General features: G+C 42.7%; 1 protein-coding gene and 1 pseudogene across 2 annotated transcripts in view; both read left to right on the plus strand.

The window, feature by feature from the left end:
- CILK1 (ciliogenesis associated kinase 1) overlaps positions 1-9,581 on the plus strand; it is a 37,472-nt gene extending 27,891 nt beyond the window's left edge. The window contains exons 9-14 of one of the 2 annotated variants that reach the window (XM_072832642.1): positions 165-355; positions 473-621; positions 2,605-2,733; positions 3,779-3,877; positions 4,895-5,017; positions 5,965-9,581. In XM_072832642.1, the coding sequence (XP_072688743.1) occupies positions 165-355; positions 473-621; positions 2,605-2,733; positions 3,779-3,877; positions 4,895-5,017; positions 5,965-6,119 (846 nt within the window). In that variant the 3' untranslated portion in view covers positions 6,120-9,581. The remainder of the gene's footprint in view (positions 1-164; positions 356-472; positions 622-2,604; positions 2,734-3,778; positions 3,878-4,894; positions 5,018-5,964) is intronic. The other variant, XM_072832643.1, reaches the window with a different exon arrangement.
- Positions 9,582-9,724: 143 nt separating this feature from the next.
- Positions 9,725-12,183, plus strand: LOC140636863 (keratin, type II cytoskeletal 8 pseudogene; annotated as a pseudogene).
- Positions 12,184-18,445: the final 6,262 nt, after the last annotated feature.

Consider the following 18,445-nt stretch of genomic DNA (forward strand, 5'->3'; position numbering starts at 1 on the left):
GAGAGATGAGAGACAGGCCTAGGAATTTTCCATGGTTGCATGTTGGGAATGATATGCCCCCGATCCTACTTTTCATCACCAAGAAAGTTTGGAATGGGGATTACCCATGGGTGAGCTTCATTAATGCCAAATATTGCTTTATCCCCCACTTCTTGGATGCACAGAAAATGCTAGCTGGCCTAGAACCCAAAAATGGGGAGATCAAGCCGAAGAGTAGGAGAAGGTGGGGTCTTGTGTCCCGGTCAACAAAGGATTCCGATGACTGGGCTGACTTGGATGACTTGGATTTCAGTCCATCCCTCACCAGGATTGACCTGAAAAACAAGAAGAGACAGAGTGAAGAGACTCTCTGCAGGCAAGTATGCTCCTCAGCTCTGTAAACAGATCGGATCTGGGGTTTGTAGAACAATCTGTACCTCTCTGATGATGTTTTCAGTCTCATGCTGACCTGAGTCACATTCCCTTGATTCAGATTTGAGAGTGTCTTGGACCTGAAGCCCTCTGAGCCTGTGGGTACAGGCAATAGCGCCCCCACCCAGACCTCCTATCAGAGGCGAGACACACCAACCCTGAGATCTGCCGCCAAGCAGCACTACTTGAAGCACTCACGATACTTGCCTGGTAATAGAAATACTTGCCTTTACTTTCATCATTGATAAGAAACCATTTCCCTGGAATCACGTTTTCACAAAGATTCTGTTTTGGAAGGCAAGTGCCAAGGGCCTTCTAGACCTTCAGAACCAGCAGGAGCATCGTAAAAATACTTGCTGAAACCCAGGCCTCACATTTTTATTTTATATAGTTGTCTAAGATAAAAGCATTTTGTAGTGGAAACTGGGTCCAGGGGCCCCCATATCTGCTCCCCACCCCTACTGAGAGGGAGGAACTGGTAAGAGCCAGGCAGCATGCCTGAGGCCCCTGCTCCAGAGCAGGGTTAGGAAAAATTGCCAGTCCTGTGTGCTCTCAGGAGGAGACCAGGGTAGGAGCTCAGTCACACCACCTGGCAGTATTGCAGGGGGTAAGTATAAACGCTGTAGCTTGATGGTTGCACAAGCCTCCTCTCTCCACATCCTCCATATTCCAAGCTTACAGGATGAGCCAACCATCCGTTCACAAATTCATTCAGTGAGTACATATGTACTGAGCATCTGATGTGTGCTAGGGAAATTACGGGGAACACAGCAGCCAAGTGGGACCACGGGCTGCAGTTTTATTACAGTCTATGCAGTGACTTTGTACAGCAGCCTGCAGCTTATAGTCTAGAGGTGGGAGCCAGACCCTAAACAAATAGGAACCAGTAGCTCAGGTGATACGAGATGTTAAGGGCGATAGAAGGCAGGAAGGAGACACAATGATAGATAGAGTGCTCAGGAAGGGCCTCTCTGAGCAAGTGACTCCTGTCTGGGCCACCAAGAAATGTGGAGGAACAAATGAGCAGGACAAACCAGGCAGATGAAGCAGCAAATGGAGAGGCCTAGGAGGCAGGAAAGGGCTTGGTTTGTGAGGGGAAGGGCAGTGGGGCCAGAGTAGCCAGAGTGTGGTAAGAGAGTGATAGATGTACTAGAGCCCTCTTTGGGAGTCTTCTAAGAAATTTGGAATTTATTTCATAGGCAGCAGGAAGCTGTTTCAAAGGCTTTAATTGGAGAGTGTGCTGGGTTCATGTCCCATCTGTGTGATGAGTGGATGAAGGCAGGCTGTAGCTCTCGTAGCCGGTAAGGGAGTGGTGGCTTAGGCTGGGGCTGGGGCCCCAGGACACATGAGGTGGGAGCAGCAGGCCCTGCTGGTATATTGACTCCTCGCCCTTGACGGGCCTCCTGGGATGACCAAGAAAAAGAGAGAGCAAGTGACAGAGCACAGCAGTGGTCCAGGTGTCAGGGGCAGAGATTCGAACTACAGCCACCACAAGTGAAAGGGAACAGGGAGGGAATTAGTTATTTCTTTTCGGCTCTAGGAGCAGAAGGAGGATAAAAGATGAATTCAGTCTTTCAGTTCTGAAAAATAGCTGCAGTGCCTGACATAAATAGGCAAGTGGGCAGTCACGTGGGTAGTTTGGCTCCAGGTCAAGGTGATTGATAAAGATCCAGGCAGCCTTGGGCGTGAGGGAGTCAGCAAGGGTCACCAGTGCAGACCCAAGTCACCAGCACTTAATGGCGCTCATGGTCCAGGTCAGGTGAGAGGATGGATCTGGGGGACAGGATGCAGAGAGGAGAGCAGGGGCCTGCAGAGCTGGCTGGTAGAAGGGGGATGGAGAGGACTTTGGGAAGGTGACAGACAGGCAGTGACCCATGAAGGGATACAGGTAGGAGTATCCAGGAACACTGACGCCCAGGATACCACCAGAGGGGCCAAGACAGAAGACGTGAGGCAGACCTGTTGGGAGAAGGTCAAGAGACCTCTCTCGGGCTGCCCACCAGTGAGACAGCATACTCAACCCCAGGACGCAAGCTTTCCTCTGCTGTCTATCAGACAACATCACAGCCAGTTTTTGCTCTGTCGAGCTGTAGGAAGCTTGGATGAATAGGGTTCTGTGATGAGCTTACCACTAAAATCTGGTACAAGATGAAATATGTCTTTTGCATTTGAAACTCCTGTCTTCCCTATTAGGAATAAATATAAGAAACGGCATCCTTCCAAATCCAGGCAAGGATTTTATTCCATCTAACCCGTGGTCTAGTTCTGGTTTGTCTGGGAAATCTTCAGGAACAGTATCGGTAATCAGCAAAATAAATTCAGGTGGGTAATGATCATTAACCCCTAAATGACAAGAGGCAAATTCTCTGGATGCTGCAGGGTGGGTCCAGAGAGAAGAGACAAGAAGAGGGTTTTCTAGGGGGGAAGCCCAGGGCCCCTTTATCAGGCCTATGCTCCTGTCTCTTTCTGGGCAGCAGGCCCTGGGTACTCAGCCAGCGACTCCAGGGTCTGCCCTCAGGAGTAGCCAGGGCATCGGGCACCTCTGACTTCCGAGACCCTGCCCTACTGGACCTCCAACCTAGCTCCATCCTAGTGGAGCATTGTAAAATGCCTTGCTCCATCCAGCTCACCCCCTCCTCTGATGACCCAGCTTTAGCCCAGAGCATCGAAAAACCCCCTCCAGTTTGTAGGTGGACAGCTCAGAAGGCACAATGATAGATAGAGTGCCAAAAAAAAAGCGCCTCACTTTTTTTCCCTCATCCTCACTTTTTTAAAAATGAGTAAATGAATTTCATAAGCCTTCCAGGTGGGCTAACCCCATTCCCAGTAGACCAGTTTTCCACATCACTCTCCCCAGACAGGTACCTGCCACCAGCTCAAGGAGTCAAACTTTGCAAATATACATGAAGTCCACTGTTTAGGCCTTCCTACCTTCTCTCTTCCCCTTTCCTTCCCCTGACCATCACCTGATTTGGGTGCTTATTATTTCTCTGCATTCTTAAAAGATTCATGAACCACTTAGTATATTTTTGCATGTTCAAAAATTAATATGAACATAATTCTGGATCTCCACTCATTTTAGTAATTATATTATGCTGTAGCAATTAAACATATATGTAAGACACACATAATAAATATTGTATAACATAAGTATATACATATATAATATATATACTGTATCATAATCTATTAGTTTTACTGGACCATAATTTATTTATTCTTCCTTTCTCGATGAGCGTGTAATTTGTGAACAATCTTTGCCATGAGAAAGGGTGCTGAGACGAACCTATTGTTGTGCACCCATGTGAAGGTTTCTCTGGGTATAATGTTAACAGGTTAAAGGGTGTGCTCATCTTTGACTTTACAGATGTTGCCAAATTGCTCTCCAGCAGGGTCTGGGAGTTGTGCTGCATCCTTGATGCCACTTGGTACTGTCAAGATTGCAAAATGTGTGCCGGTCTGATAGGTGTGAGATGGCATCTTATTGTGGTTTAAACTTGCATGTTTACTAATGAGGTTGAGCATCTTTTCTTGTGTTTCTTGACTATATTTTTTCCCCTTTTGTGACTTACGTGTTCAGATTCTCTTCACATTTTTTTTCATATCTATTCACCAAACATACAAAATGTGCTCTAGCACAACACAACTCCTCACACATGCTTTGCCACCATGCCTTAAGCAGTTGCCAGGAGCACTGTGTTGTGAAGACATACAACAGCTCTGCCACACATTCTCTCTTTTCCCACCGGATGTATCTTCCATTTGTATAATGGCCCATAATAACATCTTTCATCATTCCGTGTGTACCTTAAGTCTTAATAAGGTTTAGAGATATCCATTCATCCATCCAGAATGTATTGATTACTGCTACATATAAGGCATCCCATTAACCTCCCAGAATACTAGGATGAGTAGCATACAGTTCCGGGCCTTTAAGCACTCTCAATATGAAAGTGTCATAAAAAGTGAATATATTTAGTAGAAGTTATTAATTGTTCTGATGAGAGGCAAGAGCATTTAGTGTAGGATTACTTGTAATAGCTAAATAATTAAGGTCACCTGTGTGCTGTTCAGTAAGAGAATGGTCCAGTGAACTATGGTTTAGCCATATTCTAGAATTTGTATATACTGATATGGAAGGATAACTGTTCTCTGTTATGAAGTGGAAAAAGTGAATTTCAGAACAGGCTAAACCTTTGATTCCGAAAAAGAAAGAAGACCGCAGATTTCCCTTTTCTGGAACCAGGCAACCCTCCAGACTCTGTTCAGGTCAGGCTGCGGGAGCGGCACTGTCTGCTGTCCCTCTTCCCTGTCTTTCCGACAGTGTGGTGTGTAAGAATGCTCTGCTCGCATTTCACTGTTTTTATTGTATTTCCCCCCTAAAAGTAAAAACCTAATTCTTTATTGTTCTGCACCTGTGTAACTATGTTGGTGTTACGTGCACATGTCTTTGTAGTAACGAGCTTTTGCTTTTGTGAATCAGTTGGTTCCAGTTCTACAAGTTCTAGTGGACTGACTGGAAACTATATCCCATCCTTTCTGAAAAAAGAAGTGGGTTCTGCTATGCAGAGAGTACACTTGGCACCTATTCCAGATCCTTCCCCTGGTGAGTTCTATTTTGGATTATTCATGGATCAGTTCATCAAACGGTTATCGAATAACAATTTTGTGCCAGGCATGTTGTAGGCTGAAGACCCACCAGTGAAGGAGAAAGACAAGACTCCCTGTCCCATGAACTTACACTCTGCACAAAATAAGTAAGCCGTATCAAACGCTCACCAGTGCTAAGGAGAATTAAGTAGGCAGGATATAGGCAATGTAGGGGTCGGAGTGTGTATTTTAAAGAAGGTGGCCAGAGAAGACCTAACCACCAAGGAGATGTTGAGTGAAAGTGTGAAGGAGGCGAGAGGGCTAGCCATGTGGTGTGGCTGAGACTGTCCTCAGCACAGGATTCCTAGTGCATGGGCCTGGAGGCAGGATAGGCAGCCATATTCCCGGAAAAGCAGGGAGGCAGATGGCAGGGGTGGTGTGAGTGATGGGAGGGGAGTGGGCAGGAGAGAGAGGTGACAGGAGGCAGGGGTCTGTGAGGCCCTGCAGGCCACTGTAAGCTTGCCATCACTGACCGTGAGCGACATAGGAGCCACTGGAGGGTGTCAAGCAGAGGCGTGAGGTGATTTGACTTCTATCTTGAAGCCTCACTCAAGTGCTGGTTGTCACAAGATCGGAAGCAGGGAAACCAACTAGAATTACCCAGGCAGGGAAGAATGGGCCAGCGTGCTAAGAGCTGAGCGGGGCCAGATTCTGAGTATGTTGGGAAGGTAGAGCCAGTAGCATTTGCTGACCAGTGACAAGTGGGCTGTGAAAAAAGAGGCATCAGCAATGACACCAGTATTTTTGACCTGACACTATAAAATGGAAGGGAAGACTATGAGTATCCCACCAGGGCTTCTCCTGAACTCTCGTTTTCTGGTATTTTTGTCGCCCAGATGCATTGATTTGCTTTGTTTGCAGGAGTCCCATATCAATCAGACCCACCTTCCTCTTTAACTGCAGGCTATTCTTCCCTGAAGGCTGTGAGACCTCACCCCGGGCGACCTTTTTTCCACACCCAGCCTAGAAGCACTCCTGGGTTGATGCCACGGCCTCCAGCTGCCCAGCCAGTGCACGGCCGGACGGACTGGGCTTCTAAGTACGCTTCTCGGCGATGACCGGCACGAAGCTTCTGGGCGCAGGGAATAGCAAGACACGGTCCCTCTGCCAGTTGGTGTTCTGCCGGCAGAAAACTTGTGAAGGGTATAAAAGCAGACACTTTATATAGTTATTCTTCTGAACTAAGACATTTCAATATTCTTTAAAAAAATTTTTTTTAAATATTGATTTGAATGCAATACCCTTTTTTTGTACAAAATTATTTTATTCTAAAACTGGGTCCCATTATTTTCTTAAACAGCAGCATTTTGTATATATGGATTATGTTTTAGCATTTTATACGGTCAACTTTGTAATGAACTTTTTAAAAATTAATTGATTTTCCTTTGGGGTTCCAGATAGTATTTTATACAGATTTTTAAAAATGTAATAATATTGATGCAGTATTGCAGCAGGGGTGCAATTGAAGGCTATGTGATAGAAGGTTATTTACTCAATGCGTGCAGGTATTTGTGAAGTGGTTAAATTTTAAATGTGGCACACTGGTACTTCAGGCTTTCTTGGACTAAGCTCAGCACTAGATAAATGAACTTCTGCTTTTCTCAATATTATGATCCTGGTTTGATTTTTTTTGATACCACTGTGCTGTTCTAAAAGTACTATTATGCAATCAGTCTCCCAGATGAAAGAACTCTAAATATTTTTTGAAATTTTGACGACAACCCTTTTTGGTGGTTGGAGATATGCAAATGAACCATTTTATCAGCTATGCCATCGCATCCTATTTTCTTCCATTTTTTCCTTCCATTTTTGAAATCAAACTATATAAGTACCCACAAAAGGGAAGCTTTTCAAGTCAACAGGTTTTGAACAGAAAGGTCAACACAGTCCGTTAAACTTACATCCCAACCAAGATACATGACCAAAAAGCTGAGTGTCAAAGCAGCAGAAGATTTTCTTTATTGTAATAACTGATTGAATTTTGCATTCAGCTCAGTTCTCCAGGCCTGGCTAGGAACAGACAATGAATAATCTGCCCTAGCCAAATTCTCAGGGCATTTTGGGGAGCAGAAAAAATTTATGGTAGAGGTTCCACTTATCTGGGAAGTCATAGCTACCATGATGTTAGTGTCTATAGTGTGCCACATTTGAACTCTTAACAACTGTAGTTTCTTCACACAGTGGGAACTCTTATTTGTTGGACAGAGGCTGTTCCATTGAGAGGCATGTTTACAGCAATTTTAAAAACGACAAAGCTAGTTTGGAGTCAGAAAAAGACAAAAGGTCCACTTTTTGTCTCTGTAGGGCATGTCTGCCTCCACCTGTGGTTACCTGGAAGGCAAGAGTGAAGGTCTCGGCCAATGAACACGAGACAAACTCCATAGTGTATTGACTCACATTCTCCCAGGCCCCAAGCTACTCTCTTTTGGTTCTGGGTGCCAGGGTATAAGCAAGTTGAGCCATATGAAATTGTCTGTCATTTCTGGAGGTTAAAACGATATATTAAAGTGAACATTGGCACTTTGATAAGATTCAACCCAATAAGTTGGCACATGATTGGTTGGAGGTATTAGTAATGTGTTGCAGCCAGAACAAATTGCCTTGGCTCCCAAAGAGCCCTAATCTAAATCAGGGAGTAATTTTTGCTTTGGAGAATCTGGTTCAAAAATGTACTTGAGCAAGCACTATGATCCCGAGAGGCATGAGAGAAGCACCTAATGGATGTGGATTTGATAGGTAATATTTTCTGTTAACAAACTGGCAGCAAAGCTTCAGAAAACAAATATGTAAATGTAAGCACAACTTGAAGCTGAGTTCACTTCTGTATTATATCCTCAACTCATTATCTAAAGCAACAGAAAATGTGTTTTCAGAGATGAGTCCTTTACTGCAAGTAATATTTATTTTCCCTTTCTGTATTATGTATAAAAAGTAAGTTAATCTGTAACCTTACCCAGCTTGCTGGAAAGCTGGTTTTAAATTGTAAATACCTCTTAGAGAAGCAAATGGATTGTGAATACCATATTCTTGGCACTCTAGCTCGTGTTAAGGTCATGATTTTTTTTTAAATTGAGAAATCTAATCACATGGTTATTACACATTATAAAATTGTTTGCATAATATTTTTGTGCCCAAATTTAGAAGATATTTCTGTTTTTGTCCTCTTACTTTTTGCTTTATTTATGAGCAAACGACTTCCCTTAGGAAGCTAAACACATTTATCCATGTGAAAGTTGAGAAGCTGATGTGCAGTTGAGAAAACTGGAAGACTGAAAAAACAATGTAAATTCTAAAGAACCAGCAAAATCCTAGTAAGTTCTCCCTCCCCACTCCCCACCGTAATGGGTAAAGGACAAATGTGTATACACACTGTTTACTATAGAAGGGAATTGTGATCATTTTTTTGTTAAGTGAAAATCAAATGCTACGTGGTGCATATATTTTTTAGTTAATAGAGAATTATAAAATGTACTATAGACACCAAGAGGAATGAGGAGTTTCACTGTATCTATCCATGACTATACCTCATTTCCGGTCAGAAAGCTTTTCAGGATGTCAGGAAATGGTACAGGGATGGCTCCAGTGATAGCGGTGTGCCTTGGGGTACATGTATCAACTGCGAGCCAAGCTGCGTGGGCATAAAAGCTACTCCTGGTGTGATTGTTCATCTTACAGTAAAATTCCATGAATCACTAAGCATTGCTCAGTAAGTAGGAAGAAAATTGATTGTCAAACAGTTTTTTAGAACCCTCTCTTATAGATAGCCTAAAGGACCGTATCCATCTAACAAATTGACACTGCATCATCTTCTGACATTATCAAAAATTGAACACGTTCAAGGTAATGCCTAAGTACAAAGACCGGTACTACTGGAGCTCATGGACACCATCTTTTCTCATGAAGTAGCGTTTCCCTACCATCAAGCCATCGTTTTGTGCCATGTAGGAGAAAAAGAATGCAGGCTGTATGATCCAGCTCAGTGTATGACCAAAAGCAATATGTTTATAAGAAAATGTTTGACATGCTAATTATTTTATATCATTTAAAGCATACTGTAGCAACTCGTTTGTTTAATATATGTGCTTAATTTTTAGAATGATTTTTACAATTTCCAACCAAAGTACTGTATTTTATATAACTTATTGTGAGGACCCTCTCATGGAAACCATTAAGAAGACAAACTAGAGGCAAGCATCACATTAATCTGTATTACCTGTTTCTTATAGACACTGTGCTAATGTGAATTTGAAATGACCCGAGCAGTCTTCTGATCTCAGATATCTTAGTACTGATAGCAGTTTAGTCGCCTGATTCTTACAAGGGAACAACTGAGAATATATTTATTTAAAAAGCAAATATTCAGAATGATGAAAATAGAGGCGGACAGAAAACCACAGACACAAGCCCCTTCTGAAATAAAATATTGCTTTTTGAATAGTTTGTCCTAAGGTGTTTAAAAACGTTAACTTTATGTAAGGAAATTCTACCCTAAATAAAGTGACAGTTAAAGAAAGAAAAAATGATTTGAGTGTTCTGTTTTTGCTCTCATTGTTCTTCCATCAAAAGGTAACAGTGGGGTGCCTGGTGGGCCCAGGTGGTAGAACATGGGACTCCTGATCTCAGGGTTGTAAATTCCAGCCCCACATTGGATATAGAGATTACTTAAAAATAAACTCTTTAACAACAGCAAAAAGATAACATCAGAATTTCCTAATGTGAAATTTTGATATTTTATAACTTCTTAATGGTTGGTATAGTTGTACTGCTATGAAATTGGAAGCATAAGCTTAGAGCAGCAGTTTAAAGAGTTATCTTGCAACCTGGAGACTTTTATTGTTATTTTTATTTTTTTGGAGGCTTTTAAAAAAAATTAGCATCTAGCAAGTTAGGTGACTAGGAATGTTTTAAAAAAGAAAAAGACAGGATGCCTGGGTGGCTCAGCTATTGAGCGTCTGCCTTTGACTCAAGCCGTGATCCCGGAGTCCTGAAATTGAGTCCCACATCAGGCTTCCTGCACTGACCCTGCTTCTCCCTCTGCCTGTGTCTCTGCCTCTCTCTCTGTGTGTGTCTCTCATGAATAAATGAATAAAATCTTTAAAATAATAAAAAGAAAAAAGCAGGTGGAAACAATTTCTTGTTGCTGATTTCATCATGCCTCATGATTAATACCTACCTTCCATGTTTTCAGCTTTTCACAGCATACTCCTGTGTACAATATAAACCTTCAAACCAAACTCATCACTTCATGAATTACATATAGGATTCCATGGGAAATTCACTTCCCAAACATTCTTTGGATCCTTGAAAGACTTTTTTAGGAACACAGTTTACCAAAGGTGTATTGCTGAATCTGTCACATTAGAACACTGCTGCCCTGACTGTGAACTCAATGGCATTTATCTTTTTGGAATCCTGTGCCCAGCCTGCTCCTTCAGAGGGCCTACAGATTTGGGCTCTCACCATCCTTCCTGCTAATAAAATCTGCTGTTGAGTTCTCCCACTTAGAAGCAGCTTCTCGCCTCCTTGAATCTCTATCTGGTTCAGCCTTCTTGCCTCCACTCCAGCCTCCCCCCCCCAATGCCCATCAGGGTGACCCAGAAGTCCTACGAGGTGTCTACCTCTGGCCTAGGATCTTCAATAGCAGCTCCTACATGAGTGCGCCTGGCACATATGTCAGTTCCTCTGCCTTCTCCCAGGTGGGCAGCAGCAGCAGCTTCCAGGGTGGCTTGGACACCAGCAGGAGTGTGGTTGAAGGCTACAGCGGGTCTATGGAGGGCACAACAGCTGTCCTAGTGAATGAGAGCCTGCTGAGTCCCCTAAAGCTGGAGGTGGACCCCAACATCCAGGCCATGGGTACTCAAGGGGTCAAAACCCTTCTCAACAGGTCTGCGTCCTTTATGGACAAGGTATAGACACTGGAGCAGCAGAACAAGATTCTGGAGACCAAGTGGAGCCTCCCGCAGCAGCAGAAAATGGTTCAGAGCGACACGGACAACACATTGGAGAGCTTCACCAACGACTTTGGACCACAGCTGGACACAGCCAGGAGCAGCTGGAGCTCCAGGTGGAGTGAGGCAGTGTGCAGGGGCTGGCGGGGACCAAAGGATAAGCAGGAAGAGACAGGAGCGTGCAGAGATGGAGAACGCATCTGTTCTCAGCAGGAAGGCTGTGGGTGAAGTTTACATGAATAAGGCAGAGCTGGAGTCCTGCCTGGTGGTCCTGGCCGGAGAGATGGGCTTCCTCAGGCCGCTGGTCTCTGACACCTCCGCTGTCCTCTCCGCGGACGCCACCTGGCTGAGCTGGAGGCTGCCCTGCAGCGAGCAGAGCAGGACATGGGGCAGCAGCTGCATGAGCACCGGCAGCTCAGGAATGTCAGGCTGGTCCTGGTTGGAGAGATCACCACCCACCCAAGCTGCTGGAGGCTGGGGAGAGCCAGCTGGAGTGTGGGATGCAGAAGGTGAATATTCATACCAAACTCACCAGCAGCTACTCCGGTGCTGGGCCTGGCCTCAGCTACAACCTGAGCCCCTTCTAGGCCAGCTTCGCCTGTGGTGGGGGCTCCAGCTCCTTTGGCAGTGCCATTTCCACCAAGGCCATGTTTGGTGAAGAAGATGAAGACCTGTGACAGGAGGCTGGTGTCTGAGTCGTCCAATGTGCTAAAGGAACAGCCGCTGTGGTCCCTCCCAGCTTCCCCATCCTGTGCCTGCCATAGACTTTGGGGGAAGAAGCTGTGCAGGGGAGCAGTGGGAACAGAAGACCCACCTAGGGCTCAGCCCCAGTCCTCAGCCTACCCTTCGGGGGAGTCTGCTGCCCTTAGTACTCCCTCTTGCTCATGCCTCAACTAAAACACATGCAGGTGTCTTTTCTAAAATTAAGCCTTGGGGTGTCTGGCTGGCTCAAGTTAGTAGAGCATGCAGCTCTTGATCTCAGACTTGTAAGTTGAAGCCCCAGGCTGGGTGTAGAGATTACTTAAAAATAAAATCAAGGGACGCCTGGGTAGCTCCGTGGTTGAGCATCTGCCTATGGCTCCGGGCATTATCCCAGAGTCCTGGGATTGAGTTCCATATCAGGCTTCCTGCTTTTCCCTCTGCCTATGTCTCTATGTCTCTGCCTCTCTCTCTCTCTCTCTCTCTCTCTCTCTGTGTCTCTCATGAATACATAAATAAAATATTTTTAAAAAATCAAATCAAAATAAAATAAGATAATAAAATAAAACAAAATAAAGTTTCACTTGGTTCAAGTCAGTATAGCTTGGGACTTTTGATCTTGGGGTTGTAAGTTAGGGTCCGAGGTTGGGTGCAGAGATTACTTAAAATCTAAATGAAATAAATAAAGTCTCAGTTGGTTCAACCAGAAACAAATCAACAAAAATAAAACTCTGCTGTTGAGCAGTGATATCACCAAGATGGGAGCATAGGTTGTTTCTAACTTCATGACCTCTCACCAGAACAACCAGCAACTATTCATAAATGAGACACCACCGCGAATCCTAGAAAAAGCAGTTGAGGCGGAAGCGCCTCCTGCCCCAAGGAGACCAAGAGCTTCTACATTAAAAGGTAAGAAGTGACTACATGTTGACTGCATTGCCCCTCCCCCAAGACAGTGTAGTGCCACACAGAGAGGTCTCCCCTGAGCCTCTGGTTCCTCCAGTGGGAAAAGAGCCCCCCAGGGGGACAACTGGCCTCCCTCCAGCATGTGGGTCATTTTGTAAGAGCCCCTCCCTGATCTCTCACCAGGGGTTGTGCGGGGGAATCTGCAGCTACGGGGGATCTGACCGTGACGGGGAGGAGGGGGGCCTTGCAACAAGCAGCACGCAGATCTCAGCTGACCGAATTCATACTTGCAATGCCCAAGTAATAATCCCAACCAGCAGCCTCACCTGCTGTGGAATGTCTCTCAGCCTCATCTGACCAGAAGGGCTGGCGACAAGTCCTGGAAGCTGTGTCCCAGCAGCACTTAAGCTAAGAGGTGACTGAGCAGAGGAGATCCCCCACGGAGCAAAGCCGGTATGGGGTGCAGAGTGTTCCCATCCTATGCATAGGCAGGGGGAGTGATTCACAGCCACAGCTGAAGGTAGCTTCTGGCTCCTCCCAATCTAAGAGCCTGTTTGGGAAATTGGGAGTAGCCAGGAGCACCCATTCCCTTCCCACCAAGCAAGGAAGCTGAGATATGGCCCTATTGCTGTAGAGAGTGTCTTTTGGCCCCATCTGATTAGAAGGGCTAGCAAAAACACCTAAAAGCCATGTAGCCCAGCAGTACTCAAGCCTAGAATCAGTCAGAGCCTACAGTTTGGGGAGCAAAGCCAGTGGCCCTGTTCAGTCAGGGAACTGGGGTAAGGGTAGGCTTAATTTCTTTCTTAATTAAGAAAATAAATGAAGAGCTTTACCAACTTTACTGCTTCTCCTGCTGCATCCAGGCAGGAAATCTGATTCACAGCCCTGCTCATCACTGAATACAGACTTCAACGTGTCCAGCCACAGAACCTAACCAGAGCACATGGGAAGCTGTATAGCCCATTCAACAGCCCCATATACCGTGACACTTGAACAGAGCACAGCCCATGGCTTTCTTCATCTGCAGGGCAAAACCAATGGCCCCACCCGAAGACAAAATTCAGTGCAAACTCTGGCCTGATGTGGGTCCCCAAACAATGAGCTATATAAGACTTGGGTTCTGTCCTGCTACCCTGCTAAGACAAGGAAGTTAATTCATAGCCCCATGTATTACTGAATATAGTCCCCAGTCCTGACCATCTAGCAAGACTCACCAGAGAATTCAGGCACTGTGGGGCCTATACTAGAGCCTCACTTGGATAGGGAACCAAGTCAGCAGTCCCATCCAACTGTTCTCATCCAGTAGCATACTCCCCCTCCCCCATTCTCAGAGCTTGAACAGTTGCCTCACCCAAAAATAGACCATAATAGTAGGCCTCTTCTATTCAGAGACATTATTATAGCAGACACACCCAGAAACCCAAATTGAGTTGACTAGTGAAGAACTGTCTCTCCCAAAGTAAATCTGTAAAGTGAAAGAGGAGTCCCATTATTGAAAAACACAGGTACCAATGTAAGGAATCAAGGATCACAAAATCAAGTAAATATGATACCACCAAAGGAAACTAATAAACTTCAATAACTTACCTAAAGAAATTGGAAATCTATGAACCGTCAGATGAAGAATTCAGAATAATCCTCTTTAGAAAGCTGAGTGAATGGCAAGAAAGCAGACAACTAAATGAAATTAAGAAAACAATGCATGAAAAAATGAGAAGTTTAACAAGGAAATAGCAACCATCAAAAAACAAAAACAAAACAAACCCACCCAAAACTCCACCAAACCTTAGAGATTCCAAAGTTGAAAAATACAATAACTGAACTGAAGAATTCAATAAGGAGTTTCCAGAGGAGATTTGACCATGCCGAAGAATCAGTGACCTGGAGAATGAGACACTGGAAATTACCCTATCAGAGGAGCAAAAAGAAAAAAGAATGAAAAAGAGTGAAGAAAGCCTATGGGAATTTTTGGTGGGACACAATGAATTCTGGGACACAATATGAAACAAAATTCATAAGAATTCCAGAAAGAGAAGAGGAAGAGAAAGGTACAGAAAGTATATTAAAGCAACAATGGCTGGAAACTTCCCAAACCTGGGGAGAGAAATGGACATCCAGATCCATGAGGCCCAGGAGACCCCAATAGGCTGAATCCAAATAGGGCTACACTGAGACATATTATTACATTATAATTAAATTATACTATATTTTATTATAATTAAATTGTCAAAAGTCAAAGAAAGAATTTTAAGGGCAGCAAGAAAAAAGAGAGAAGTCACATATGAGGGAACCCCCCATAAGACCATTGATGAATTTTTCAATAGAAATTTTTTGAGCCAGGGCAGCCCGGGTGCCTCAAGAGGTTTAGCGCCACCTTTGGCCCAGGGCCTGATCCTGGAGATCTGGAATCAAGTCCCACATCAGGCCCCCTGCATGGAGCCTGCTTCTCCCTCTGCCTGTGTCTCTGCCTCTCCCTCTCTCTGTCTTTCTCCCTCTCTCTTTCTCTCTCTCTCTGTGTCTCTCATGAATAAATAAAATATTTTTAAAAAAATAAATTTTTTGAGCCAGAAGAGAATGAGATGTTGTATCTGAAATATTGAAAGAAAATAACTGTCAGCCCAAAATTCTGTACCTGTCAAAGCTGTTCTTTGGAAATGAAGGAGGGATAAAGACTTTTCTGAACAATCTAAAGCTGAGGGATTCATTACTACCAGAATTGCCTTACAAAAGAACCCTCAGGGGATTTCTTCCAGTGAAAGTAAAAGAACACTAACATCATAAAAACATGAAAAGAAAAAAAAAAACATGAAAAGATAGTGTAAATCTCACTGATAATGATAAACATATAGTCATAGTTAGATTCTGCAATATAATCATAGTGATGCATAATTCACTTAAATCTCTAGCTTAAAAGTTAAAAACTAAAAACAGATGTAGCCAAAATAACCATAACTACAACAATCTGTTATCAGTAGCACAACATTAAAAAAATATGTGAATTGTAACAATGATAACCTAAAATGTGAAGGGGAAGAAAAGTAAAAGTACAAGTGTAAAGTTTAAGGATTCTACTGTCTTAAAAAAAAAAAAGGAATTCTATTGGTTATCAGTTTAAGATGTATAATTTATCAGTTTATGTAATCCTCATGGTAACCATAAGGGAAAATCCTGCCATCATGTCATTCCACAAAAGAATACAATAAAGAAGTCAAAACATGCGATACCAAAGACATCAAAGCACAAAAACACAGAGCAGGATAAAAAACAAGGAACAATGGGGTGATAAAACAGCTTGAAAACAATGAACAAAATGACAATAGTAAGCCGTTAACTTCTCAATAGCTACTTTAACACAGAGGGGAAAAATTCTCCAGTTAAGAGACAGAGAATGACTAAATGGGTAAAACAAAAACAAAAAACAAGATCTAATAATATGCTGCCTGCAATAGACCTACTTTAGCCTTAAAGACACACATAGACTGAGAGTACAAGGATGAGAAAAGACATTCCAGGTGAATGTCAATAATGACAAAATAGCTACATATATCAGTCAGAATGGACTTGGAACTAAAAATGGTAAAAAAAGAAAGGAGGTCATTATGTAATGATAAAGGGGGTCAATACAACAAGAAGATATGACAAATGTAAATATTTATGCACATCAGAGCACCTAAATATATAAGGCAAAAAGTAACAGAGTTTTAAAATAAGAAATTAGCAGTAATACAATAATAGTTGGGTACTTTAATAATAGGCCACTTTCAACAATGTGTAGATCGTCCAGACAGAAAATCAATAAGGAAACAGTGGATTTGAACAATACTATAGACCAAAGAGACATAATAGTCATATATAGAACCTTCTGTCCAAGAATACACATTCTTCTCAAGTGTACATGGAACATCTTCTAGGATAGACCACATGTCAGGCCTCCGAATGAGTCTTAGCAAATTTAAGAAGACTGAAATCATCCCAAGTATCTTCTCATACCACAATGGCGTGAAACTAGACATCAACAACAAGAGGAAAACTGGAAAATTCAGGAACACATGGAAATTGAACCGCGCTCTCCTGAACAACTAATGGATCAAAGAAGAAATTAAAGGAGAAATAATAGTTTCTTGAGACAAATGAAAATGGAAACACAGCATACTAGAACTTGTAGGACGCAGTAAAACTCCCTTCTAAGAGGAGAGTTCATAGCAATTAACACCTATATTAAGAGACAACGAAGATTCCAAATGAACAACCTCACTCTCTGCCATCAGGAACTAGAAAAAGAAGAGCAAACTGAGCCCAGAGTTAGCAGGAGAAAGGAAATAATAAAGAGTAGGACAGAAATAAATGAAATAAAGAACAGAAAAACACTAGAAAAGATTAACCAAACTAGGATCTGGTTCTTTGAAAAGATGTACAAAATTGACAAACCACTTTGCTGTTAGAATATGGTCTCTGACACCAGTCATTTATAGCTAAGGCTGAATGTAAGCCAATTGCTTCCCTCTCTCTGGAGTGTTGACATAAAAACCTTTCAGGAATAAAATGACCTAAAGGTACCTGTCATAAAATGGCAGAATTATTATAACAGGCCTTTTTATTTCTCCACAAGCCTGTGTAAACATAGAGTTTTATGATACTGCTTTAGCTTCTCATTCAGGTAAACAAGACTGCTAGAAATAATATTACCCCTATTTTATTAGGTTTGACTTACGAAGTTGCCATTTTTGTAGGTTAGAAAAATACAACAAAATATCAGCAATTTGATATGGTTCAACTCCTTAGAAACAAGGGAATGGTGATAAATGTTTGGTTTATCAACAAAGTTGAATAATACTTGTCCTATCAGAGTTGAATAATACTTGTCCTATCTAGTTTGAGTACAGTGAATTCTTGCAAAAAAGATGGGTTAGAAAAAATGAATAAAGAACAATAACCTTCAGCAGATGGGAAAATACGACTTCTTACCCACAGTAAACTAAATAATGTCTGTGTTAAGTCAGAATTAGAAAGGTGAAATTGAACATGTACTGTTAGTCTTATTTGTAAGTGACTTCTCTGACTCTTGTGGTGCCCAGCTGTTCTTAACTTGCTTCTCTTACTTTACATACTTTCTCTAGATAAACTCATCCTTTTGCTGCCAATTGGATTCAGCTCAGTCCTGTTTTCTGAGTCCTCACTGGCTTATTCTACTGTCTAGTAGACATTTCCAGTTTAATGGCTTGTAGGAATGAAAAACAAATCAACTCATTATTTTCCTCAAACCCTGTCCTTCTCCACCCTTAAGGGAACAGAAACCAACCAACCATTGTTCATTCATTTAATCATTTTTCCAACACATATTCTCTGAATACCTACTCTGGGCTAAGCATTATTCTAAGAGCAGGATATACAAAAACATATTTTTTTAAAATATGAAAATTGCTAATCTCATGGAATTTATGTTCTATTAAATCTACAGACAGATTACAAAATACATAAAAAATACATGGTATATTAGATGACAGTAAGTGTTGTGAAAAATAGACAAGGAGGGTGGTAAAGGAAATGTGTGTGGGCGGGGGGGAAGATGCATCATTCTAGACTTTTTCCTCTTCCTTCCCCTTACTCCCTGTGACATGATCAGAAAATCTGTTACCTTCCACCTCCTTCGTATCTCACCTTTTCTTAACCATTATCTTCAAATTCATGGTGCTACTTTAATGCACACGGATATTTAATAGGTCTCTCTCTCCTTCCCACTATCCCAATTCATTCTCCACACTCCTGCCACAGCAATCTACTGAAATTAAACTCTGTGTTATTTGCTGCAGTTGTTCAGCACCAAGGCTTCT

Source organism: Canis lupus, chromosome 7 (assembly GCF_048164855.1).
Source record: "Canis lupus baileyi chromosome 7, mCanLup2.hap1, whole genome shotgun sequence".
NCBI lineage: Eukaryota > Metazoa > Chordata > Mammalia > Carnivora > Canidae > Canis > Canis lupus.